General features: G+C 41.6%; 1 protein-coding gene across 1 annotated transcript in view; it reads right to left on the bottom strand.

The window, feature by feature from the left end:
• The window catches only part of capn5b (calpain 5b), a 75,705-nt gene continuing 48,969 nt past the window's right edge, over positions 1–26,736 (bottom strand). Inside the window, exons 4-14 of the mRNA XM_034684189.1 lie at positions 25,352–25,560; positions 23,514–23,706; positions 13,473–13,666; positions 9,664–9,741; positions 8,764–8,959; positions 8,389–8,511; positions 8,087–8,283; positions 6,716–6,837; positions 5,064–5,200; positions 1,283–1,694; positions 1–1,183 (exon numbers count right to left, since the gene is read on the bottom strand). Of these exons, the coding sequence (XP_034540080.1) occupies positions 1,512–1,694; positions 5,064–5,200; positions 6,716–6,837; positions 8,087–8,283; positions 8,389–8,511; positions 8,764–8,959; positions 9,664–9,741; positions 13,473–13,666; positions 23,514–23,706; positions 25,352–25,560 (1,632 nt within the window). The 3' untranslated portion in view covers positions 1–1,183; positions 1,283–1,511. The remainder of the gene's footprint in view (positions 1,184–1,282; positions 1,695–5,063; positions 5,201–6,715; positions 6,838–8,086; positions 8,284–8,388; positions 8,512–8,763; positions 8,960–9,663; positions 9,742–13,472; positions 13,667–23,513; positions 23,707–25,351; positions 25,561–26,736) is intronic.

Raw genomic sequence — 26,736 nt, 5'->3', positions numbered from 1 at the left:
CACACACACACACACACACACACTCATGCAGTTCAACAACCACACATACACTCGCGCCTGTTCTGTCTTAACAGCAGAAGCACAGCTGCTGTCTCTCCGGATCACGTGGCATGAGTCTTGGCCGGGCCAACAGACTCAAGTCAGAGGAAGCGTCAGGCAGTGGTGTTGCCGTTAAGAGATGATGTGGCACAGGGGGTGGTGGTTTGTAGCTAGGCCAGGCCAGGCCAGGCCAGGCCAGGACGGGCCAGGCCAGAGCGGTCCAAAAGGGACTAAGAGAGCGGAGGGTCTGGCTCATCTTTGGTCCCATAAAGCACTTGATTATGTCAGGGTAAATCTTTGCACTCCGCTGGACTGGGAAGGTGTACACACATGTCGGGGGGAGGGAGGGAATCAAAGAGGAAGGGTAGCACTATCAAAAGCACCGGCTGCTAAGCTACGACCGGAAAGATGTGCAGCACAGGCAAAGAGTTCAGTTTTTGAAGCCATGCAGTTTTTAAGATCGTCCATAGCAACCGGCAGAAAGCGTCTCGGGGAGTCTGAAATGGTCGTAGTGATGGAAGACGGGAGGCAAGATTTCACACATGAGCGCGCTCACAGAACAACACAGAAAAGCTCTCAGAAGAGGGAGAGAATAGCTGCTGTTGGCTATCGGTTTTGTAAAGTCCACAGTAAAAAGTGACAGACAGTGCTGCATGCTCTCCAAAGCACCGGCAAACTGGTGAAGACTTGAGGGGTCTTGGTGAGCGGACCAGGTGGGACAAACAGCGACGGATATAAAAGAGTACACATGACGTGAATATAAATGGAGACTATGACAAAAAGCAGGGTTCAATTTAGATTTCAAGGGACAGAAATGGATGATGTGCTAACACTGAGGACAGCTGACCGAGAAGATAAAGAGTTTTCAACATAAACCCCCTCCGCCTCCTCAAGGTGGAGACAGACCCAACCTTAAGGCAATGCATAGCCCTTGGAAACATTGGCACATGCATGGAGAGTGCAGAGATGTCTGCATACGTATTAGATGTGCATGTATGAGTGTTTGAACACAACTACATGAAGAATGAAATGATGAAGAGTTGTGTTGATTAGAGCTAAATCAATGTACTCATTGAACTCATGTCAGGTTGGTCTTTTTCTCCATCAGTGAGAGCTCAGCTGACGGAGATTCTGGTGAATAAACCTGCAATGAAAAGTATTTAAAGATAAAAATTCTGATGCAAACACTAAATAATGGACAATTTTGGCATGAATGCATTAAAAAAATATGAAATCAAAATACCAAATATTGTCTTTGGACACGTCTGCTCAGAGATATAGTTACAGACTTTCCAAAAACTTCCAAAAAGCTGAAGCAAAAAAAAGTAAAAACGGGCAACCAATAAGAAAAGTGCAGGCAGCAGAAAAAACGAGCCCCCATGATGTCTGGAGGGTTAAAGGTGAGCATGATCGACGGACACGATAGAACGCCATCTTGAGTTTCTATCGCTGTAACTGTCTGAGCGATGGGATCAGATGTTGGTGAGTGTGGTGGAGGTGATGAGGCGCACAGTGAGCGTGCCTGGCAGGTCGTTGTCCTGGCGGCTGCCCTTGTCGCGGAGATGGAGCGTGTGCTGCTCCTGCCGCTCGTTGGGGTCGCTGAACAGGATCACCTGACCCAGGAAGGTGTCCACGATCATGTTCTTGTTGTAGATCTGTTGGCCGCTCATTGAGAAGGAAAACGCAGAAAGAGAGGAGAGAAAGGAAGAGGCAGATAAGCAAGAGCAGAAGGAGAAAAAACACAGGGGGAAATACTCAGCGGACTCTGATAGAGGATAGTGAACCAAGTAGAATAGAGAGGGAGTGAAGCAATATGTAGGAAATGATAAACCCTACATGCATCATTCAAAGAGGAGCTTATATAACACTTTCTATTTGATTTCTTTAACCAAAGAGATCTAAAAATAGAAAAGTGCAGAACAATAAAACAATAAACTTCAAAATTCACAGCTCCATATCCAGGTGCATCTGAAGTCATTATTGCACTTTAAAGCACAAGCTTGTTTAATAACTTCAGAGCCTCTTGGAGTGACTGATTTGGTGGAGCCATAGACTTTAAAAACATGGACTTAGTCTGAGTGATCTCACCCATTGGTTTCTGTAGAGGAGTCATGAGCTGCTAGGTTGAAACCACTAGTTAGACTTATTTCTAAATTTTTCAAATGCATTGCTTTTGTTCATAATCATCAACTTGAGAAACAAACTGAGTTGTTGCTTCCAAACATGTAAGAGGGGACTGTTTGCTGCACACAGACATTAATTAAAGTTGAGCTGTCCTGAAACGTCTTCCAGTGTGCTCTGGGATTGCATTATGTCTGATTGTGTTCTGCTGCTTTTGCAGATTGTTTTCTTGCATGCAGCCAATGATCGCTGAAACACACTCGTCGATATTACTCAGACTACAAATGGAAACCAGGATACTCCTGATGCCAAAATCAGATTTATTATGCAAAATCTGTAACTTGAGATTACTACAGTGACATTGACTGTAAAAAAATGTTCTTTATAGAAGATCCTGGGTCATTTGTCTATCTAGTTAGGTAGTTTATGAGTGTCTTTGAGGCATTAAGAGATGCATTTTAATCAGGCGGCCACCTGCGGCCGCGAGAATCAAAGCTGATGCCGAAGTGTTAAAAACTGCAGTTTCACTTCATTACAGTTTGAAGATGTGCATGCCATACTGCCTCTGTTTTTAAATCTGTATTAAACACTGATTACCTCATACAGAGATATGTGGATGCACTGATTTTGTCTTTATATGCACTGTCTGCCAAAGAAAATCAATAAAAAGATTTGGGTAAAAAAACAAAAAACTGCAGTTTCTGGAGTGTCCACTTGAGGCTGGCTCCGTAAGTACCGGAAACCACATACATACAAATTTAAAAAAGCCGATCTTTACAGCAGAAATAAACATGTTTACACCCTCGTTCAAAAAACGGTTTAGGCTTAAATAGCTAATCTCTTATCGGCACACACTGTACGGGGGGGGGGGGGGGGATTTTTATAATGCGACAGTTCAGAGGATATTAAGACTACGAGTTTTGCCCATTTAAGGGCATGACTGACTTGATTGACAGGCGTGAACACTGTAGCTGTTGGTGCGGAGGCTCAAAGCCCGCCTCTTTACCTCACACTAGCCTGACAGCAGTTTGGTTGAGTTCAGCATTTCAAATATGGCTCCTGTTGACGATCGGCTTCAAAACAGCGCTTCAGAAACAGATGCGTGACGTCACAGATACTCTGTCCATTATTTATACAGTCTTTAATTTTAATGTGTAGTTACTGGCAGGCCTTCACTTTGCTAAGTTATTTAACTGTTTAGGAGGGTAACATGTCAACTGTTGATGAGAGATGTACAGATTTAACACCTCAGGAAGGCTGAGGAGAACATTTTCCCTCCCTGACGATCGCTATCATGGTATAAATGTATAATAAACACTCATGTCTCCTTTCACAGGAAACAAAAGAGGTAATTTCACAGCTCTGACTGAGGATATGTAGCATCACATTACCAGCAATAATTCCCTAACTAGCTCTCAGGCTGGTGCATACTGCCTGATACTGAGTGTGTAATAGATTGGTAACAGATATTCCACATTTTCCTTTTTCGAGTGATTTACTCACATTCAGAGATGTTGGAGGGAAACTTCGAGTATTGATGATACGGTTCAAAAATAAAAAGAATGCTTAAAAAGTGTGAGAGTGTATTTTTAAAAAGTGTCACAACATACTGGACGGACACAGTCTGGAGTTAAAAAGTTGCTTCCAAGGCAGGAACGAGGAGAAACTCAGGATACTGACCCGCTTCTTAACATGAGTGACGACATTTTAGATGTTGCCTGTGTGTCGTAGATACAGGTGTAATAAAGTTCTGAATGATCTGAGATTCTGTTTTTAAAACATATTTTTAACACTTCAGTATTTTTAAAATCAAGTACTCTGTAATAATCTGACAGAGCAACTTTCACCTGTACTGCAGTCATATTTGAGCAGGAGGATCTAGACTTAAACTCAAGAATGATGTTGTGGACTTTGTCACCTCTGATAATAAATGTTGGAGAAAGAGATTTACTGTGAAACTGAATTTTCTGACTCAGCAGCTCTGCTACCTTTTGGTGTTTATCTCTGCAAGACTTCTTTCGCTCAGTCTTTTCATCAAACTTAACTCCACAGTCACACAACCGAATAAAAACAGAACATTTCATGTTTCTAAAAGTGCTTCATTTAGTCTCCCCATGATAATGAGGCTTTTTGTGACTTCTGCATCCTGATGTGTTGAGATTTCTTTTTTTCTTTAAATATCTTTTGGGGCTTTTTGCCTTTATGATAGGACAAAAAGAGAGACAGGAAATGTGGGGAGTAGAGAGGGGGGAAGACATGCAGGACATGGTGGCGGTCAGGAGACGAACCAGCGACCTCTGCGACGAGGGCAATAGCCTCTGTATGTGAAGCGCTAGGCTACCAGCGCCCCGGGTTGAGTTTTCTTTTGTAACACATCAACAGTGATCAAAATCTGAAATGAAATGCTTACTTAAGAGATCTATGGTCTGGGCAAGTTTTTTTTGTCTTCTCACCTTCCACTACAGGTGTGAAATACATGACCATTAAAGATATCTGCTTACATTTACACAACAGAGCAGACCTGGTGGCTGAAAATTTAGACGCCCTTTGGAGATGTAAGGTGAGTGATCAGTAAAAGTCGCAGAGATTTGTCAAGAAGAGGATGCACCGTTTAGTTGAGTCTGGTGATGAATGACGTCATTCTTCCTTTTTACACACGTTTTATTTTTCTCCATCTGTTGGTTTGTGTCACTAAGTCAATAAAACAGACTTGTAACAAACTGCGTTCATTGCTAGTAAAGTTGGGCATCTCAGCAGCCGCTCTGGTCCTTCAGCTGGCTGAGAGCTGCCATTTAACAGATCCGAGCCTCTATTTTCTGCCTGCAGCCGTCATCACTGTGTGCTTCAGACTGCTGTCAGTGTACGTTCCCACAGTGGGATGTCTGCAGAGAGTGACAGCTCACCTCGATGTGGATGCCCTCCTTGGGTTTCTTGCGGTAGAACAGGCCTTTAATGTCGAAGTTCGGGCACCGCGCATCCTTTTGAACAGGAGAACGAACCCTCTCTCCTTCACAGGTGATGATCACGTACGGATCTACAGCTGGAGCAGGAGGAAGGGATATCAATCAGGAGACTGTGCTGATAAACACTTCTAGAACCAAGCAGCGGGTTTGTGAGGGCGTGTCAGTATCTAATGATGAGCATTAACCTGGCGAGAGGGAAATCTGTGTAATTGTGATGATGCACAGCTTACATAAACAGTTTTATCTATCTGTGTATGAGGTAAAGTTATGTTACAGGTTATTAATGACTTTTAGAGTTGTTTAATAATATTGTTAACTGAGAAATCATAATTGTAAAGCTAGGAAAAATTGTAAATGGATGTGGTTGTTTTATCAGCTATTTAGTTCCTTTTTGATGAAGAGTCACTGTCTCTTTAAGATAAACTTGTGTGTTGCACATAGACAGTAGGAGGAGTCGGTGGAGGCACTGGTTTGTCACATGTGTTTTACTGTGTCTGTGGTACTATACTGTTTATTAAAATAAGAAACCAGCGCCATCCTTTCAATATTTGGTTCTGTGATACTTAAAGAACACCAGAATAAAGTTGTTTTTGTTTTTACAATCTGCATCGGGTTTAGAGTGGTTGATTACTCTGGATACAACAGGGAGACACACGTAAGCCAGAACTACAATCTAGCAATGCAGTTTTGTCAGTTACAATCTGTGTTGTGTCCTCTTTTGTCTTTTCTCTCTCATTAATAAACCCTCGACCCCTCAGATTTATCTCAAGAACACTGGACAAACCAGCTGACAGCATCAAAAGTGGTTAGGTACACTTCCAGCAGCTTAAAATAACCCTATACTATCATAAAGCATGACATATGTCTCTTAGAGGACAACTTGCTGCTGAAATTTCTAGTATATTTTCACTTCTTAGACTTTAATGATCACCTTTTCTACTTTAAGTAATTTGAATTCATAATGCAGTATTTTTGCATTGTTGCAATTTACTTTTTTTTTTATATAACTGCTCTAACAATACAAAAAACACTCATCCCTGCCGCCACCATGTGAATCATACAGACATCACTGTCTTTGGCGCCCTCCTGTGGTCACTGTGGAACCTATCACTTGGATCTCTGCAGATTTTCAGCAGGGCTGTCTCGTTTTTAGGTGATCAAATCTGTATCATTTGTAGGCGGCAGCACTTTAATCCCATCATTTATCCACATGATGTGGCTTCAACAGTGAGTGTACTGTAGAAGTTGCAGGTTTGTAAACATTAGGAGCTAACAGAGGGGAAGGATTGTATACTACAGGTTACAACTCAGCAGCTAGCTACATCTTCAGCAGATGGTGCTACGGTACCTTGTGCTTTGGTCAGAAGTCTTTTCTTATCTGGATTGAGGCAGTGAAGCTCTGTGGGTGTGTGGAGGATTTCATAATGTTTTATGAAACAAGAACAAGATCTGCAACGTGCAGAAACACACACACACACACACACACACACACACACACACACACACACACACACACACACACACACACACACACACACACAAACAAACAACAGTCAGAATCAGCTCTTATTCAGTGTGTGTAGAGGTCTTACCTCCGTTGGATTCCTGTCCCTGCAGACCCTCAGCGTTCAGTACATGGACCTGAGTGACCAGCTGAGGGTAGCCACACATCCCCGTCCAGCATGTCTGAGGAGGCTCGTCCAGAGACAGCTCTCTGGGAAACAAACAGTGTGTGTGACTGTTAGTGGACCGTCACTGCAGAGTGGACTTTTCTTTTCTGGAATATGTGAAGAAGAGTTTCTTCCAAAAGACAGCCGGCTGGACAAACAGAAAAAGGCTGACTGAGATCAGCTGAGTCATCATGTTCAGTGATTGTGTCACTTTTCTTCCCACAGGGAAGGGATGAGTTGTGATTTTAAAATATTCAAATGATTGTTTAATTTATAAAAAATGGAATACTTGATATGACTTATGTCTCATCTTTAAAATGCATTGTTTGAATTGTATTTACCAGAGCCTGGTTGTAACACGGTACAACCACTAGATGGTGGTTTTAGGGCATCTGAAAACTGTTTTCTTTTCGATGTTAGATAAAAGGACAAAGAAAGCTTGGTGCAGCGCTGTGAGATTCAGACCTAGAATATAACGCAGAAACTTCTGCAGCCGTCTAAAAGTTCTGGGAGGAACCTCTACAAAAAAATAAACAAAAGACAAGACTTAGAGCAAACTTTGAGAAGTGAAGGTAGCATATCTAGATGACAACTGTGAGCAGTCATTAGAGAGGTCTCTCTCTCTCCTATGTGTGGAAGCGGGTGGGTGTGGGGCTATTTTCATAATCAGCGATTAGTTACCAATGACTTTTGGATAATAGTTTTTCTCTTTTAAAACCCTTTACTACAAAGTTAAACTTTAGAATGCAGTTAACAGGGTGCACAAAAAGGAGCTGGGTGCTGGAGTTTAGCCAGAGTATGCATGATCTTGTTGCACTGATTTCTAACAAGTCGATCACAAGCATGATCTTGTTGCACTGAGTTGCACAAGTTGATCACAAAACAGCACAATATTAACAAAACTGTCTGAAGGGATTGTTTGATTGTTGTTCCAAAGCAAAGTCGGTTGATGCATCACATGATGTCTGGGATAAAAGACTTCGTGAGTATTTGATATGGAAAAGTAACTAATATGATACAGTAACTCCTGATTAAGTTTGTTGCAGTACAATGAGGAGGTATCACATATAGTAGGGGACTCCTGGTTTCTGCTTCCTGACTTCAGTGGTTAAATCTTGCACCCCATGTACAGAAGCCTCAGTCCTCAAAGAGAGCAGTCCCACCTGTGGCCCTTTGCTGCAGGGTATTCCTAGCTCTCTCTTCCTTGAGTTGCTCGGTTCTTAGGTTTTCATTAACAGTTCAAAAAGTAGCAAACGTCAAACTACGTGTTGAGCTGTAAGAAATCAGATTTACTTGCAGTCTGAAGGCACATCAGTAAAGACTCGGAGCAGGAAGTCGCCCTGCTGCCCAGGGTCAAAGGTTGTGGGAATGATGACGTAGCGGCCCTCCTTCAGCTCCTTCCTGAGGAAGACGCAGCGTGAGTTGATGTAGATGGAGCCCGCTACTTTCTGCTGGGCTGAGTGCATACGGTACTTTCGATTCAGCTCCACCTGCAGGAAGGGAAGATATCATAGCAGATTATACTCAGTGGGTTATTACATGCTGAAGTTTGTGGAGGCCTCTTGGTGTTGGTATGTGTTTGTGTGTGTTTGTACCCGGTGAATGTCAAAGCCTATGGCGAGGTTTTCCCCTTTGCCCTCTTTGGGTGTAGCTCTCTTTTCTTTTTGCTGCAAGCAGATCAGCACCTCGTCCTCCACCTTCTTCACATCAAACACGTACTAGAAGAGAGTAAAGGCCCAACATCACACACCCAAACTTCACATAACTCTATCTCTAAGACTCTGTGATGTTGTCTCATTGATATTGTTCAGCCTCTCCCTGATAGAGTTGAATTACTCGTGTCGGGTAAACAAATCATCTCTTCTAAATTGTATTTAATTCTAATGATCTTTAAAAAAAAATATGAGGAATGCAGAGATAAACATCTTATTTGTCTCTGTGCATTGAAAGATGGAAAACCATCGCCCGACCTGAGGATTCTGCAGGAAGGTGGTCTTGTGATTGATGCAGCCTCCGGCCCGGTTGCGGAGAGGGTCCTGTCGGTGGACCCAGGAGCCCCTCATCACCTCCTCCTCCCAGGTTTTGTGGATGCTCAGATATGAGGTGTTGATGAGGCGGCACAGGATCAGGTCAGTGAAGTACTGGCAGAAGTCGTCGAATGTCATCCTGCAGGAGGGCAGGAAAAGGAGAGGAGAGAAGAGACCGGAGAGAGTGGATACCGACTAGAGGGAAAAGCTTGAAAGAAGAAGAACCTTCAACAGGTGCAAAAATAGAGGAAATGAAATCAGGAACAAAAAAAGAGTTACAAGTTAAAGAAGGTCTAAGAGTTCTGGTGCTGGCATGGGATGAGATCAGATTTTGTCAGTATGGATTCTTTAAACACAGGAACATAATGCCACCACCCACATCCTTCATTTGAAGACTTTAACAGCAAAAAGTACAACAAGGTCCTTAAATCAGAATCAGATCAGAAATACTTTATTTATCCCAGGGGGAAAGTCAGTAAACTCAGGTCAGCTGTTACTTAATATGACAATACAGCCTCTGAAGTTTCTCCTCTCACACGTCAAAAAAGTTACTGCTCATGTCGACGTTAAAAAAACCCGTAAACCACAAGTCTTTCATTTTTACACTTTAGTTAGAGAAATAAACAAACGAGAAACAGGAGAGTGATGAAAGAGTTACCTGAGTCTGAGCTGAGCTGTTTGTGATCAGCACTAAATGTTGAAGCAGTAGGACAGTGGAACTGGTTGTTAATTAAACATCTGATCACATAAATGTAACCTCCATATGTTCCACCATGCCAGCACCAAGTTAACAAACATAGGTCTAAGATAACGGAGTATCACTTCTACATTTAAGGCTCTTACCAGAACTCGCCGTCGTCCTGCACGGTGACACCCAGCTTCTCTCTCTCGCTCTTGCTCACCTTGTTCCACTCCTCTGAACTGCAGTGAACAAAGACACAAGAGAGATCCCAGAGGTGAAGGAGAGGACAAGAGGCATCAATCAGATAAACTACACAGGAGAGAGTTACTGTGTTAATGCGTGACACACTATTTGGTTAAAGGAAAGCACTTCAATTCAATTTTCAAACACTGGCAGTGCTTTTTTTTGGTTTGGTTTTTACACATTTCCCCTTTACCCATCAACAAACACTTTCACACACTCCTGACAGAGGATGCCGTCTTTTTTTTTTTTTTTCAGTTATATTTTTGGGCTTTTTTTGTCTTTATTTGATACGACAGCTGAAGTGGGACAGGAAATGTGGGGAGCAGAGAGTAGAGAAAACACGCTGCAAAAAGTCGCGTCCTGGAGTCGAACCGGCGATCTCTGTGACAAGGATTGTGGCCTCTGTGTGTGGGGCTCTTAGACCGCTAGGCCACCAGTGCGCCAGAGGATGCCATCTTAAGTGCACCTTATAATTAACTAATCACTAGGGATGTAAGGATACACTCAACCCACGATTTGATTTGAATCCCGATATTTGGTTCACGATACGATTCACTCACAATTCTATAACGTTTTTTTAAGAAAACTGAATTGAACTCAAAATTTAAATAACTATCATTACATTTCAATTCTCAGATATGGACAGTTGCAATATATATTTTCTATCTCATATTTCTTTGTAAACAAAGTAATCCTTTTTAATTTTTAAGGTGTGTTATAACTCTAATAAAACCACTGCACTTTTTTTCAGCACCTTGCAAAAAAAACTAAAAATGACCGTACAAAAATACCTTGTTGGAAAATTTTAGAACAATTCTAAAAAAATGGAAAGTGAACGATTCCCAAATGAAAGTATTAAATATTAAAACAAATAAGGTAAATCTCTTTAAATAAACTAAAGTGCAGATTATGCTTCTGGCTTGGAATTGACATGTTTGTCTTTATGAATATCAGGGAATGCTAAAATGCTGCCATACCTCAGACTTGAAACACAAAGGTGCATCCTGAACAGCTGTTGAACAAGCAGAGTGAAATGCAGATAGCGCCTTCTACTGTTTAAAAATAATATGGCAATAAAATTTTGTTGAATCGATTTAAATCCACCCTTATTTGTACCGATTTTTTATCGTCTTGTGATATATCCTTACATCACTACTAATCACTTCATGTGAATTCACACTCCCATGGCTATGACACTTGGATGCAATCTCGAGTTCAGTGTTTAGCCACAGGAGCTGGGATTAAACCACCAACCTCAGCACTGAGAAACAATGATCTGTACTGCTGAACCACAGCCACCCCAACGATGAGCTGCTTCACAAAGTATAACATTTTTCCTATTTATTAGGGGTGCCACAATTTTGAAAACAACACTGAACTGTTCGGTACGGCATCCATGCTTCAATACCATTTTTTTCAATTTTGCTATTGCGAGCTTCCACGCATTATATTTCTCTCTGATCTTTACTTGTGTGTGCCTGTGAGTCCTGTCGGATCCAATCACTACGCGCTAAACAAACATGACATCATGGGAGGTGAAGTTCATGTGGTCACATCCATGAGTGGCAGAAAACAGCACGAAACACTGAATGCACTGAGTAGTGGGTAGCAAGGCCAGCGCTCTTGCTCTGCCTTAATGCGACAAAAAAACAACAACTTCTAAACGAAAGGCTGACGGTAGTGAGATTCAAAGGGAACTTTTCTGAGGCAACAAGTTAAAGTTACAACAATATATAAATAAGGTGTGTTCTGATGCAAACCATGTGCATACATTGCTCAAATAATCCTTTGATCTTGTTTTGAAACCTTTAAAGATGATGAGATAGTACAGTTTAAGGTCACCCTGCAGGTCAGACAAGGATAAGGGAGCATGTGCATGAGTATGTAAGTTATGAATGAGTGTATAACACAATGTGTATAAAGCTGTGAATCTTAAGTTCATTTTAAGAGACAGCACATTTAAAAATCAGTCACTGTATTAAACTGTAATAAATAAATGATGCATGTGTCTATCCCTCATGGGCACTATTTCTAAAGAGTCAGATGTGTAGTTATGAGTGTGAATCGTACCTTAACATCAAGGTCCATTCAGTATTTACAGCTCAGGGGGAAACACAGACATTTACTAGATGCATTAGCTCTGTGCTTATGTCTCTGCTGATGATTCACTGACAAATGTCCACATCTCAACAGTCTGTCAGGCTGCGTTTACTGTAACAGGTTTTATCAAAGCATGAATAAATTATTCAGGGAGGGCCAGGGAGTGATTGAGAAAGATGAGCATGGAGTCATGTCTCTTTAATAACCTTTTTTTTTTCCTCCTCAGCTTTATCAATAATTCAGACTCCATCATGATCCTGCTTTACCACCTCTCTGTTTGTTTCACTGAGTCTGGTAGCCAAGAACTCAGAGACCGGACACACGTCGAGGGAGCAGCTTTATCTCGACCTCACCTGTCTTACAAGAAGTGTAGAGTAGCAGAAAGGCAGAAAATAAGGCTGAAATAATAATAATAATAATAATAATAATAATAATAATAATAATAATAATAATAACAATACATTTTATTTATAAGCGCCTTTCTGGACACTCAAGGTCACTTTACAACATACAAAAAGTAGAATCAACACTCAACAGTAAAAAATACATAAATACTACAGAATAACAATACAATACTAACAAAATGAAAGGGGGGGGGGGGGGGGGGGGGGGGGGGGGGTCATTAAGCTTGGCGGAAAAGGTACATTTTGAGGCAGGATTTGAAGGTGGTGTGAGAGGTGGAATTTTGTAAGTCCTGGGGGAGAGGGTTCAAGAGGCGGGCGGGGGCCAGGTGGCTGAAGGCTGTCGACCCCATGGTGGTCAAACAAGCAGGTGGGAAGGTGAGTTATGTGGAAGAGGAGGACCTGAGACTACAGGTGGGTATTTTTGTATGGAGGAGATCAATGAGGTACTGAGGGGCTCGGTTGTTGATGGCCTTGAAGATGAGAAACAGAGTCTTTAAAATGATAGGTTATTTAATGGGAAGCCGGTGGAGGGGGTTCTGGTGATGATGCGGGCAGTGGAATTTTGAACCAAATGTAACGCTTGTTCGCTTTGCCATAGGTCTGAATGGCCTCTTGTGCAAACCGGTCATTTTGATTCACTATGTGATGTTTGAATTGAATGTTTAAGAGGCTCAATTTTAGCCTGTCTGTTTTGGGCGGGTTCCTGGAAAGCAATATGTGAGCGGCACTTAGCTGCCTTGATAATCCCTCTCTCTCTCTCACACACACATAATAAAAACTCCAACATGGCTGAATTAAGTCAGTCTGCTTTGCCCTGAGACCCATTAGCCTGATTGCTTCTCTATTTTTCATTGTCTACATGACAGTTCCCATTGTGCTTCTTTCTTGTGGACCTCGTGAGCATTATAAATCAGCTGTTTTCTCTTCAGTATTTTTCTTGTTTGCTCATTCATCACATGCACTCTCTTGGAAATACTGAGAGCCAAGGAGAAATGTGCACTTTGTCATTTTACAAATCAGATCAGTGAGATTAGTTAAATTGGTGCAGGTCACATCAGGTCATGTATGAGAGAAAAACAATGCTCCTGCTGCTCTGGAAATGTTCCCTGTCTGACTCACTGTGCAGAGCAGAGACAGACAGATGAAAACAGGTCAAAGTGTCAAGGTAAGACAAACACCTGCAGGAGATCCTCCATGCCTGCAGGTGGCAGTGCTGTGGTTACCTGTCGCTCCAGGGGCCGCTCCACTCCTTCTCTCCCCAGGGGTTCCTCATGCGGATCATGTGCAGCTTCTCCGACTTGAAGAAGGCCAGCAGACCATGCCCGAGCCGAACTTTCTTCACATCTGTCACAGCGTAGGCATGACCTTTGACGAGACCACAGTCCAGCCGTGCCTCCATGTCCTCGATAGTGGTCGCCTGGAAAACAGCAACACAGGACACTTAAGAGGTTAGAAAAGACGCTACTGTGGATCTCTAGAATTACACAACACTGGAAGGCTGGCTAGATGCTACGTGGAACTATCATCAGGTAATATCGGGTAAAGTCACATATGAGGTGCTCTTTGGCCACAGGAACTTTCCTCAGGAACTAAGGACTTTTTGAGGAACTATATTTTTTGGACTGCAGGAACCAGGATCTGAATTTAGTTCCAGGGTAAATCTACCCCATTAAAAGTCCCATGGACACTCACTATCAGCAGTGAAAACCAGAAAAGGTGCTTTTCGACCAGAAGTTCTACTCTTCTGGAACTACTCTTCCATGAACTTAATGGTTCCTGTGGCCAACTGTTGTCTGCGTGTCCACCGAAGCCTGAAGTCCCGTGGAGATTATGCAAATCAAGCCAGTGACATATGGAGAAAAAAAAGAAGTCATTGCACTACACCGCAAGACCAGTAGAGGGCAGTAAGGCAGAGACAGAGGCCATTCATCACAGACGACTACATAGAAGGAGACAGACAGACCGGCATCACCATGAGCGACTCAACAGTTAGCCTGTTAGCATGGAGGAGATTCAACTCGTGGTGTTTTGCATTGCAGATGGATTCACTGAATCAACATTTGAAAGAAGACCAGCACGCGAAGTAAAGCCGTTTCAACCGAATTTAAAACTGCTTTGGCAGAGATCGACCGGTGTTTCAGTTAAAAGGGCGACCCTGTTAACTGGCGACTTTCAGCGGGATGCGTTACACAAACATCTTTAGATTATAATTAATATAACATAACAAACACTGACACGTTCAGATGAAGGTCTCCAGTTTACAGGGTAACTTTTAAAACCGTAACACCATGAGCTGACAGAGATGCATTTGCAGTGGGCTCAGAGAAGTCGACTGTTGAACAGCTGTTAAACCAAGTGAATCCCAGTTGGAAAAAGAGAACTGAGAGTAGAGTTATTGTTGATATTGTAATGGAAGTATTCAATGTTTACACATCCAGTGATCATCAATAATTTAAAAAACCTAAATTATGAGACCCAGATTGGAGTCAGCTACACATTTTCTGTCTGATGAAAGGACTTGGTTACTTTGGTTTAAAAATATAACTTTTCTTTACTATGAGAGTTGTCTTCAGACTTTTAGAGATGTTAAAACATTCATTTTTCACCCTGTTAGCCACACCAGAGTCGTATTACAGGCAGGTTTCAAAGGGAATCAAGAAAGCACACTGAAGATGGTTTTGTCTGTTTCCAGGGAAACCACACACATTGAAACATTTTAGTAACTTTATATTATTGAGCAAATAACAATGATGTGATACTTTCAAATTTGGGCAATGCACCATTTTTTAATCAAAACAATTGGGCAGTAAGAGGAACAGGGAAGAGAATTATTGGGTAGCTTTATCAGAAAATTGGTTCTTCGATCCAATAATTATGTGTTCAGTCCACTGGCTGTTTTTGTGACGGATTACGCTGCCAATATGAGACATTATTATCCAACAACAACCAAGAGCCTGATTAAAATGGCACAGGGACAATTGAACACACAGAGAGGACAAATAGAAGTAAGGCTCAATGGATTTCTAAAACATTATTTTATGGAAATTAAGCTCTGAGAGGGAATACAGATCCCCAAAGTGAGGCCAGTGCACGTAAAACACCAGCTGATGAGAGTCATGTAACCTAGAGAGTCTTGGTCAAGTCTTACACTCAGGATCAGTGTGATGTTATATTTCAATGGCGTTGTTTTTACAGAAGGTTTTCTACATACTGGATATTTATTCTTCTCTGTTTCAGGGCTGGCTGGAAGAACAGCAGTTCCTCCTTATGTGTGCATGTACAAAATGACAAACTGAATCTTGAATCCTGTAGTTTAGGAGCGCGTTCTACGTTTTCAGTTTTTGCACCAGCATCTGCGACAGGTTTTTATATCCTCCAGGTGTCCTCCCTTTCCCAGGAGAAATTTTGAGAAAAGCTTGATCTGCTCAAGCCAAAATTGGTTGGAAATTCAAAAGTCAACACAAACAAAGTCATTATTTTCAACTTTTTAGTTGGATGTTATTTTCCAGATGAAGCTTGAGAGTTCTACTTTGAAGACTACAGGAGCACACTGGTCAACAGAGCTGTCAATCATGATGTCACATCCCCTCTTTGTAGCATCAAATAACTAATCCAAACTCATTCTAAAACTTCAGACTCTTGCACAGTCATGATACACAGCACGTTTAATAAACATATATTTTACATACATATAATTTTATAGTTGTTTTTTTTTAATTGTATTATTTATTTATTTTTTGCCTTTATTTGATAGGACAGCTCAAGAGAGACAGGAAATGTGCAGAGCAGAGTGCGGGGGAACACATTCAGCAGGTGGTCGAACCGGCGACCTCTGCAACAAGGAGGGTACCTCTGTATTTGGGGCACCTAGACCGCTAGGCCACCAGCGCTCCTTTAACATTATAGATTGACCCGTGGGAGAAGGAGACAGGGTTTATGAGCCATACTGCAGCCAGTCACCAGGGGGAGTTCTAAAGCTTGACTTCACTTTTAAGGAGCTGCATGCTGTCCATTTTTTTTTACATCTTAACCCTAACCAGGAGATTACAGCTGTTCCAAGCCCACAGAGTTGTGGGAGTAAGTCACATTAAACATGTTTTATTGGAAAGATGATAAGACGCTGCTGAAAAAGTTCCTCTATGAGGATTTGTTTTGTTCACCACACATTTATTTTTTTACCATGACTTACTGTTGTTGGATAAGTTTGACAAATAGAAATATGACAACGTTCTGTTGAGCTGCTGCAGTGTGCACACATGGGATGTTAGGTGGTCCCTCTTCAAAGCTTGTCTCTGTTTTATCAAATTAAGAGATGCATGACAGGTTCAGGTTCAGTTGTGATTTTCATTCTTTGGTCAATACAATTAGTATTTTTTTTTCGTCTGGACATTAAAGGGGACATATCACGCTTTTTTCATCAATATATATTGGTCTAAGAGGTCCCCAAAACATGTCTTTATAGTTTATGCTCAAAAAAACACTTTGAAATCAGATTTTGGCATGCCTGAAAAACCCTCTTCTTCATTCCTCATCAGAACACTCTGTTTTCCCTCTGACCACGCCCCCTCCGGAAGTGGATGTGCCTCGGCTCTCCAGCACGTTGATCTAATGTTTACATGTTGGCTGAATATACACGGCTGCTCAGAGATCGCGTTACTTCAACCCTCTGAATCTGATCCAGAATCTGATCCTGACGGAGAGGCGCCTGTAGCAGGACCTTTCTGAACGATTGGTCACAGATTTTGTGTTTCTTGTTGTTTTATTTATCAGTATGTAGACGTGTGTCTTGGTACACAGCTACGAACATGTAGCTATGTGGCTATGCTAACTAGCGCTAGCACTTATCCATGATAAATAAACATCATCCACTAGATCTTCAAATCTGCAGACGTGGGGAGTAAAACCGACCTCTGCCAGAAAGGCAGCAGGACCTTTCTGAAGGATTGGTCACAGATTCTGTGTTTCTTGTTGTTTTATTTGTCAGTATGTCGACGTGTGTCTTGGTACACAGCTACAGCTACAGCTACAGCTACAGCTACAGCTACAGCTACATCTACAGCTACAGATACAGCTATGAACATATAGCTATGTGGCTATGCTAATTAGCGCTAGCACTTATCCATGACAAATAAAAATCATCCACTAGATCTTCAAATCTGCAGACGTGGGGAGTAAAACCGACCTTTGTGTTTATTAAGACAGCCTACAACTAGCATGCCTCCCTCCTAAGCTCCTTGTTAGCACATGTGTGCAGGGAATGAAAAACAGAGGAGGGGTTGAGTTGTATTTATACAGTCTATGGGCTGAACAAGCTCCGAGCTCTGACTCCGTGACAGACCGGATATTGTTGTTACGTAACAAAAACACGGAAGTCTGAAACGGCTCGTTTCACACACATTTACAGAAAGGTGTAGAAATCAAAACAGGGGCAGAATGGATTTTTTTCATTCTCGGGGGGTTTGTAGACATGCCAGGGACACATATTTCAGGTAAAGAATCATTAAAAAGTCAATTTTGCATGATATGTCACCTTTAAGGTACCCAAGATAATTACTGAGTTTTCTCTGTCTTTAATTCTTGCTCCTGCTTTTGTGTCTGTATTCTGAGAAAGAAATATGGAACTGAAATGAGATTAACAACCAAACAGTCTTGGGCCTCCCAGGGGAAATTTGTGGTCTCCCTGCCTGCAGCATCATAATCTACGAGTCACAAATACAAGCTAAAGTAATAAAAACTGAATATTAAGATGGTGAACACATTTTTCTAAGGTATTGTCTAGTTTTCCAAGCTTCCATTACTCTTTTAGGTAAAGAAAATGGACCTTTAGTTTAAAAACTCATGCATTTAGAGCAGTATCATTTAAAGACGGAGCTGCTGTTGATTCTGAATCACAATAAGGGATTATAAATTAGTTGTTGCTGGGAAAAGACATCAGGGAATACATGGCATGAGAGAGAAAAGCATGAAGCCAAGCAGCAAAATTAAAGTCAAAACAGAATTTGCTTGTTTTCTCAAGCAGAGCAAAGCCTCAGATCCTTAAAAGCATTATTCAGTGAGCTCTATTTGGAACACACTGACAACAAACTAAAACTTTAATATGCAGCTGTAACAGTTTCTGGGGATATTAAACATAGGTAGCCTCAGAGATGATCTGCTATTCAGCTGCAGGAAATGTTTGAGGAAATGTTGGATGACATGCAAAAGAACTTAGTGTCTGGAGGGCACTGTTGTAGCTCACACAGAAGCAGAGAAACATCCAGGAAACTACAGGCTTCGATCACATCTCTGGATTAACAGGATAGGAAAAAAACGAAAAAGTAGTAGCCTTACTTCCAGACAAACTCTAAACTTAGAGCCTGACCCTCATTAGCCAGACTGAGGAATAGGAAGATATTAAGAGTCAATCAGAGCTTCCTGCCTGTTGTCTGATTTACAACTTGGATAGTCAAAAAAAATCCCACAAGCCCTGACCTCAAAAGATGGCTGCTGTCAGCATCAAGAACAATGAAGGTTGCAGTAAAACACTGTTTATGTATTCCAACCCCTGTGCCATGCAACACTGTGGGATGTACTGATACTGCTGACAGTGGCTGACACTGGTGGAGCTCAGCCTCCTCCTCCTCTCATCAGTCCTGATGCCTGACTTGCTCTGACTTGCTTTACTAGATAAAAGAGGAACTAGGTGTGACAAAAACCCCAGGTTAGACTTAGAAGCTCAATATAAGTGCCTGACCACATTATGTAGACACAGCCTTTCAGCCCTGCTCCCAGAGTATACTGTCCTGAGTCTACATTGAGACGGCTCTGTGCACACACACGTCTGAAAACTGACTGTGAATGTGATCTTAGCCAAAGTCTGTATCTGTACATTAAATGAAGAAGAATGTTTTACGTGCCAGACAAGGTCATGTTTAAAATTGTGACGCTAAATGTTTATTAACAGCCGAGCTGATGACAGCTGGAAATACATCACTGATAATACAAACTCTGATGAATGTGAATGTTTAGTTGTCAACATGACGATGTCCAGACGAAAATGTTAACGGCGGACCCTCAGACATTCAAAGTACGGGACATTTTCCCACTGAGCACCTATTCCGTCAAAATACAAGCAAAGCATTCCTGTGACAGGAGTTAAGGCTGGTTTATACTTCTGGGTTGACTCTACGCAGCGTTGGTCAATGCGGACGTGAGCACCACATACTTCTGCATCAATGTCTCCGTGTAGAGCAGCAATACTCAGCTTAAATGCTTGACGGCAATGTGGTCTCTCTGATAGCCGGTTGCCCTGCTACATTCTCTATTTACTTTTTCACAGCGATTCCGAATGTATTATGTTAATTTACAGCTGATACATATTGCTATTTATCAAACAGCAATGATTACAGGGAGGAATAGAGAGGACACATCCCAGGATCCGGGGATCCCAGAAAGCCTCTGCATAGGTACAGGAGCTACGCAGACCTACACGGACCTATGTGCGTAGCCTAGGCCCTCCATTCCATGCAAAAGTATAAAGCAGGCTTTAGCTGAGAGGTGTGGTGTTAGCTTGAACAGCTGAAACAAGTGTGCTGTGTGTACAAGTTTTCACTGCCTCCATGCATCTTTTTATATTGATGATTTTTTTATTGTTCCTGTTAAATGACAAAGCTGCGAAGAGCTACCATGGTGACGTCGGTTTAATATTTACGTTAGCCATTTTTTTCCATTATTATCATTAATATAATAATAAACCGTTACCGTCAAAAAACTGTTACCGCTCCGTGTCAAAACCTTGATTTATCCTCGTGTGCCGATAAGTTGGAGAGGCAATTTGGTGAGATATTTACCAGTTTGATAGTCAAGAGTAGTCAAGAGTGTTGTAAACTGACTGTAGAGCCCTTTGCTTTATGAACACACACACATATGTGTGCACAGCACTTTTATTTGAGGTCACGGTAATAAAATAAAACCATTGTGACATACAGAATGTTTTTTTTACTTGGAGTAAGGAACATTCTTCTATCCTATCACTTTTATCAGTGTGCACTGTGATGGGAAAAATACAGACATGATTATATGTTTTTCCTGTGTTGATTAGAAGTTAGTAAGTTACACACACACACACACACACACACACACACACACACACACACACACACACACACAGTCCTTCTGTGATTTGTATATTATCTGTTTGTATGGCTGAGGGGGAATCCGGGGAGAATGAGGTCAAGAAGGTAACCAGGAAGGGAGAGGTCGTAATAAGCTTTCTGGTTCATCTCACAGCTCTTTGGGTTTGTTTAACGATGAGATCATCTTGTACTCTGAAGAAAAGAAATACCATGCTGAATCTTCACTCTGGGTTAGGTCTGCAGACCTTGTCCTGCTTGTTGGATTACTCTACCAGCTGACCGCTTTGCAAAGCTCAATGAAGGCCTAAATAAAGCTAACAAAGACAAATCGTTGTTGTTTGAGTGTTTCATTTTCAGCAGCATAACATTAGTGAGAGAGTCCAGGCTTAATTAACCAAGTTAGCTCAACTCTACTCAACTCAACTTTATTTATATAGCACCTTTTATACATATAAACATGCAGCCCAAAGTGCTTCACAAAAATAACAGAGAAACAGAAAACAACAGCAATGGTAAAATTATTTTTTTAAAAAAAGAAAAAAAGGCATGGTTATAAATAAAATACTTAAAAATCCATACAGTAAAATAAAAATAAAATAAGTAATAGTGGAAAGAAAATTTAAAATTAAAGTAGAGTTAACACGATCAGATGAATACAATAAATAAATAATTAAATACAATAATAAATGTTAAAGCAATGATTATAATAATAGTGCAGTCCAGGGCTAAACATAAATTACTCCAAATTAAAAGCCAGATAAAAAAGGTAGGTCTTAAAACTAGGGTTAGTAGCCACAGAAAACTAGCATGAATTTGAATGTAGCATTTCCTCAGGACTCTGTCTAAAAGACAAAAACTAGTCTGCATAGTAAGAGTAAGACGAAACCTAGAATAGCTGCCAAAGTGAACACTGTTTCTCAGTGAGCTTTGGTTGCATGCAGGAAAATAATGTAGAGAGTAAAAAAAGCTGAATCCATCAGCTAAAGTGAAATCTACAAACCCATCTGCACATAAGTCAAGATAACGTTGGCGATGTCCAATGCACCGAATAGGAAACCTTGACCCAGACTAACCTGAACCTGTTGTTTGGATAAAGGCTGGGAGCTCTGACATATCAGCAGAGGCTCAGTCTTCAACAGGTGATATCTGATGGGTTCAGATATTGATCTTGCTGAAACTGGCCTCAAATCGCAGACAGGTGCGAATTCAATCTGCAGAGTGCGACTACAATCTTAAAGAAAGCTTCTGCCCAACATGCTGATGGGTCTCCTAACTCCACCTGTATCCCCCTCTGAAAGAGCTCCAGACATAATCATGTACCCTGTTGAATGTATGATGAATCTGTTCCATTATCATTTCATTCCAGAAAGATCAACCCACATCTTTTACTGCAGGTTCCAGGCACACACCACGTCGATTAAGATTCAGCTTGAAGCGCTCACTTTTTCATCTTCCTCATCAAAGTTCCTTGATTTCTGGGAAATGTCAGCCTCAAAACGAACTCAGTGGGTTCAACAGCTCCTCCTTGAACCCTTTTCACTTTAAGTTAACATTATTCTGATGTTAGTGCATCTGCTTTTCCCTGTAAGAAGGTCCTGGAACAACACAGCCAGGCTTCTTCTCCACATTATCATCAAAAGGAACAACTGCATGCTCTTCATTTGTGTGTACTTCATGTAACAACAGAAAACACTGCAGCGCACTGAAAAGACTCTGAAAGTCTGGCAGGAATTTATCCAGAGATTTGGCACTAAAGATGTCGACTGTCTTTGCAGCAAAGCACAGGCAGTGAGTGTCTCTGCAGCACACAGAGGGGTTTTCATCCCTGGGTGTTAAAATTATAGCAGAAAATGGTGTAATTATTAAAGGAGCTCTGCAGCACAAGGGGTCAGCATTGGTGGATTAGACAGTTCTCACAGAATAGGTATGAAAACGGTGTTAAAATGACCAAAGTTCTGCTGTGATTTGTTAAAATATTAAAATGAAAACAGACATTTCTGTTCTTCTTTGGAGAAATGCTTTTAATGATCGTTTGTCTTTCACGGCAAACCATCACATAGTCAATTTTGACCTGTTGTTGAGTGTATAAAAAGATGGATGGTGTACATAACTGAAGCCAAAACAACATCCAGCGCACCTGGAGCCAGAGTCAGGACAGTAGAGATTGGCTCTCAGAGCTGCCATTTTTACGTCCTGAACACACATTTAACAACCTCAAAGATCTCTCAGGTGGGTTCAGTCCACAGCAGAACAGGCTCTCCTGTGGGTTTGAAGCCGACACTCATGCTTGTGGAAAGTTGAATAACTCTTGTGTTAGTGTTTGCTTAGTTTTCTCACTCTTACTCCTCTACCTCTCCTAATCGAGTGCACACAGCACTGCAGGAGTCGACAGAGCTGTCAATCATTGAATATTTAATGAAAAACTAAACGTCTCAGAAAGATGATCATTTGGAAGCTTGAACAGTTTTTGGCTTCACTTCTTGGAAGCTGCTATGTTGTTCATCGTGTTGCTTGAAAACCTGCAAACTAATGACATTTCATCTTATGTTTGTCATTGTGTGTTTGTGTGCTAATAATCCAACATTAAGAGGCTGACACGCTTCAGTGAAAAGGGACATGGTTAGAATTTCATGTCATGGTGGTGTATTGTGTTGTATGCACTCTTCATCACCATCACCTGCATTGAGTCGTTTTGTTGTTCTTGAACATGCTACCATAACTGTGACCTGAAAGTTGCTCATTTACCTTATTTTTACCTGAGCTTTGACACCTAACACCAAATCATTACATCACATCAAGATTGTATTTTTGTGGTCCTCATTATAAAAGACACTCAGAGTTTTGCTGAATATGTTATCAAACCTGGAACAGTGTTATAAATCTTTGAGCTGAGATGTTGTGGTGCCACTGCCAGACCAGACTGCAGACACTTTTTGTGTAAGATCTGGAACAAATCCTGGATCTGGACCCTGCCAGAGTTGTACTACAGAAAGCCTGCTCTCTGTAATGATGAAGGAAGCTACTGTGCTCTGCTCCATTCCTTTGAGTCATATCTTCATATGAAATGTAAAACTTTGGTATTTATCTAACGCTGTCAGCTGATTTGAAAAGTATTTTCTAATTTCCCCGCCTTTCATTCACACAGCTCACCCTGATGGAGCAGCTGATGAGGCCGTCTCTGTTGTGGACTTTGAGGACTCTTTCAAACAGCTGGTTTCGGGCCACCTCATCTGTTGCCATCTGACCTTCCAGCAGGTCCACGGGCTCCGAAACGCCACCCGTGAAATCCACCAGAGCATCAGCCGTGTTTCCCCCATCCAAAGCCTCGTAGCAGCCATAAACCCTGCGGGGAGAGGAGTGCGGTCGGAGAAATTGCAGCTTGAATTAGTTTGATGTTCTGAGTTTGTGAAGATACAGTCACACTGCAAACGCTCAAATGGACTGTAGGTGTCTGAAGAGGAGGGGGTGACATGAGGGAAAGGTTGGCACTACAGCCCCTGAACATGAGGTGAGATTCAACCACCAACGGCCAAATTCCACCAGATCCGTGTCCGGTCTGTCTCCGATCCGTCATGGCACTGGATCTGATAGGGTTTTTATTTTTGCTGGAGCACGACGCATCAATCTCAACAGAGCAGATGGAGTAGGAAAGGAAATCAGGCACCAAAACAAAATGAAAACATCTGGTTAATTTTTGGAATAAAATACTCTGTGTTATCACCAGATCGTATTGCACTCACTTCGGTCACATGACTCCAGCTGTCCTGCTCTGTGCTGTGTTCTGAAAATGCATCCGGTGAGTGTTGACAGATGAGAGAGCACGGAGCCGGACCGCAGCAGATCAGAGACAGACCGGACACAGATCTGGTGGAAGTCCCGGATAGGCCAAACTGGTACCCTTTTATGTCAGGTCTTTGTTGTGTTTTAGTCATGTATCAGGTTTGGTATTTGTTTCTTATTTTCTCCCTTATAAAATCATAATGCATTCTGATTGTAAACCAATATCCTCACTGTTTTCTGTATCCTTATCATTTGCTCTTTATGACTTCTGTACTAATTTTGATTTTGATTTAGTATTTATTTCTTATTTTACTCATACTTTCTTTAATACTCTAATATTCTTGCTTTATTATGTATAAGAGCAACTGTAAAGACCAAATTTCCCCCTGGGATAAATAAAGTATTTCTGCTTCTGATGTACGGCTGCTCACTGTGTGTCAGAACGGCATCTCAAGTTACAAGATTTTTAATCTCATCAAACTCTTCCTGGATAAATGAAGGTTGAAAATAAAAAATAATAAATCAAAAGAAATGCAAGAAAATTAGAAAAATCTAACCAGTCCTGAGAAATAAGGTTACAAAAAAGGCACACAGGTTTATGGGACAGATCTCTCCTCCTAGCATTTTCAAGACACACAGTTGTGCTCATAAATGTACAAACCCTGGCAGAATGTCTGGTTTCTTGGGTAGTTTCTGTTGTCATTATGACATAAAAAGAGTAAACTCAGTTGTTCGATAAAAATTTTGCTTCACCCAATCGCTAACCATGAGTGAAAAAAAAGTTTTTCTCTTATCATTCATATTCTCTGAAAAATGACCAAAAAATCAAAAAATTATGCCAGGGTATGTAAACTTATGAGCACAACTGTAAGGTTATACACTGCGAAAGTTTGATCATCACTTGGAATATGTTTTATACAGATTAACTAACAGAAAAATAATCTGATTATTGGGGTTTAACATAACTGAAAGTTGAAACATCTTTTATGTTAATTCAAATGATCATCACGGTGTTGTTTTCATGATGAAGGTCGGGTTATGTGCTGCTTGTTGACTGTTTAAGGATTGGACTGGCTATGGGATGTCTGGAACAATGGTGTACTTCCGCAGGCAGAACTTTAAGTAAAACAGTCTGCTACAAAGTGCTCACGAAGTTTAGATTTCTCCTCTGAAGCTGTATCTATATATCTGATGGCACCCATACTAACTTGGCATAGGCCTTTTCCACCAGGGCGCTCCAGAACTCGTTGCTGTCGTTGGAGTGGCAGTAGACCAGCTGGTTGTCCACCGTCGGTAGCCGGTCATCAATCACCACGTCCACCCACTCACCGAAGCGCCAGAAGCGGAAGTGGAAAATCCCAGCGTAGGATTCTGGCTTCTCTGTGTCCCACTCTTGCTCCTTCCACTCAGGAATGACCTGGAAGAGGAGGAAGAGGAGGATGAAGGAAGAAGGGTAGAGGGCAGGTAAGCCAAACAAACAGACTGTGGTCCACGGAGCATAAATAATGTCAAGGTGGAGTGGGCTGCCAGACGGGGACAGCATTCCCTCATGTCGGCCGATGCATTTGGGATTAGGGGACAAATTTATCACCTTGGCTTTCTCAGTCATAAATCCAGCTGTAATAGGACATGGGTGAGAGGTAATAACTGTGTGGCTGCAGTGTGTGTGTATGTGTGTGTTTCAGCTGCCTGCCTTTGCTGTGGTCCAGTGAAGCTCCTACAACCAGCCTCCATTTTGTGAGCAGTAGTTACTAAATTGACCAGAGAGGGAAACACCAAACAAAACGTCTGCATAACACATCAAAACACACACAAAAAAGACACATGCACACGCACATGCATGCATGCCCACACGCACACGCACGCACACACACACACACACACACACACAAACACACACACACACACACACACACACACACACACACACACACACACACACACACACACACACACACACACACACACACACACGTGTCAGAGATGTAAAAACTGCACACTGTGGCTCTGTTATCCATAGTGTAACATCTCTGATATGGAATCAAAGCGTCCATTTTCTATGTAAAATAGTTTGAGAGTTATCTTGTGTGGTGTCCTGTGAACTGTCCTGTCACACGTCCTCATAAATTCATGAACAGTATCAAAGAGTTCACTAACAAGGTTTTTTTGTGTGTTTTTTCATACATGAAAACATATTTCTACTAATCTTTTTGTTGCTCTCACTTTATCTCGATATAACCCACGCAGTACAGTCGTTAACTCCGTATTTGAAATGCTTGAAACAGAGTCTCGGATTAATTAATTGATTGGCCGAGCTTTTGGCTCACACTTTATGTTCAGGGTTTTTCCTGCATATCAAATTACCAAGCGGATGCATCTGCCTAGTTTCTTTCCACCCACGGCGCTCGTCAGGTGTTTACAGGAACAACGCTGTTCAGGACAACATTTGGTGAATTACACATTTCAAACTGTAAGTCTGACATTACACTGATGTGGTGTGTATTCAAATGGACGCCATCAGAGCTCACTGACTGTGAAGCCAAAAGATGTAGAGCCCCCCCTGCTGACTGGCTGCAGTATAGGTCATAAGCCC

This window comes from Notolabrus celidotus, chromosome 5 (genome assembly GCF_009762535.1).
Source record: "Notolabrus celidotus isolate fNotCel1 chromosome 5, fNotCel1.pri, whole genome shotgun sequence".
Classification (NCBI taxonomy): Eukaryota; Metazoa; Chordata; class Actinopteri; order Labriformes; family Labridae; genus Notolabrus; species Notolabrus celidotus.
The sequence above is the reverse complement of the archived record's forward strand: the minus strand, read 5'-3'. Positions and strand labels throughout refer to the sequence as shown.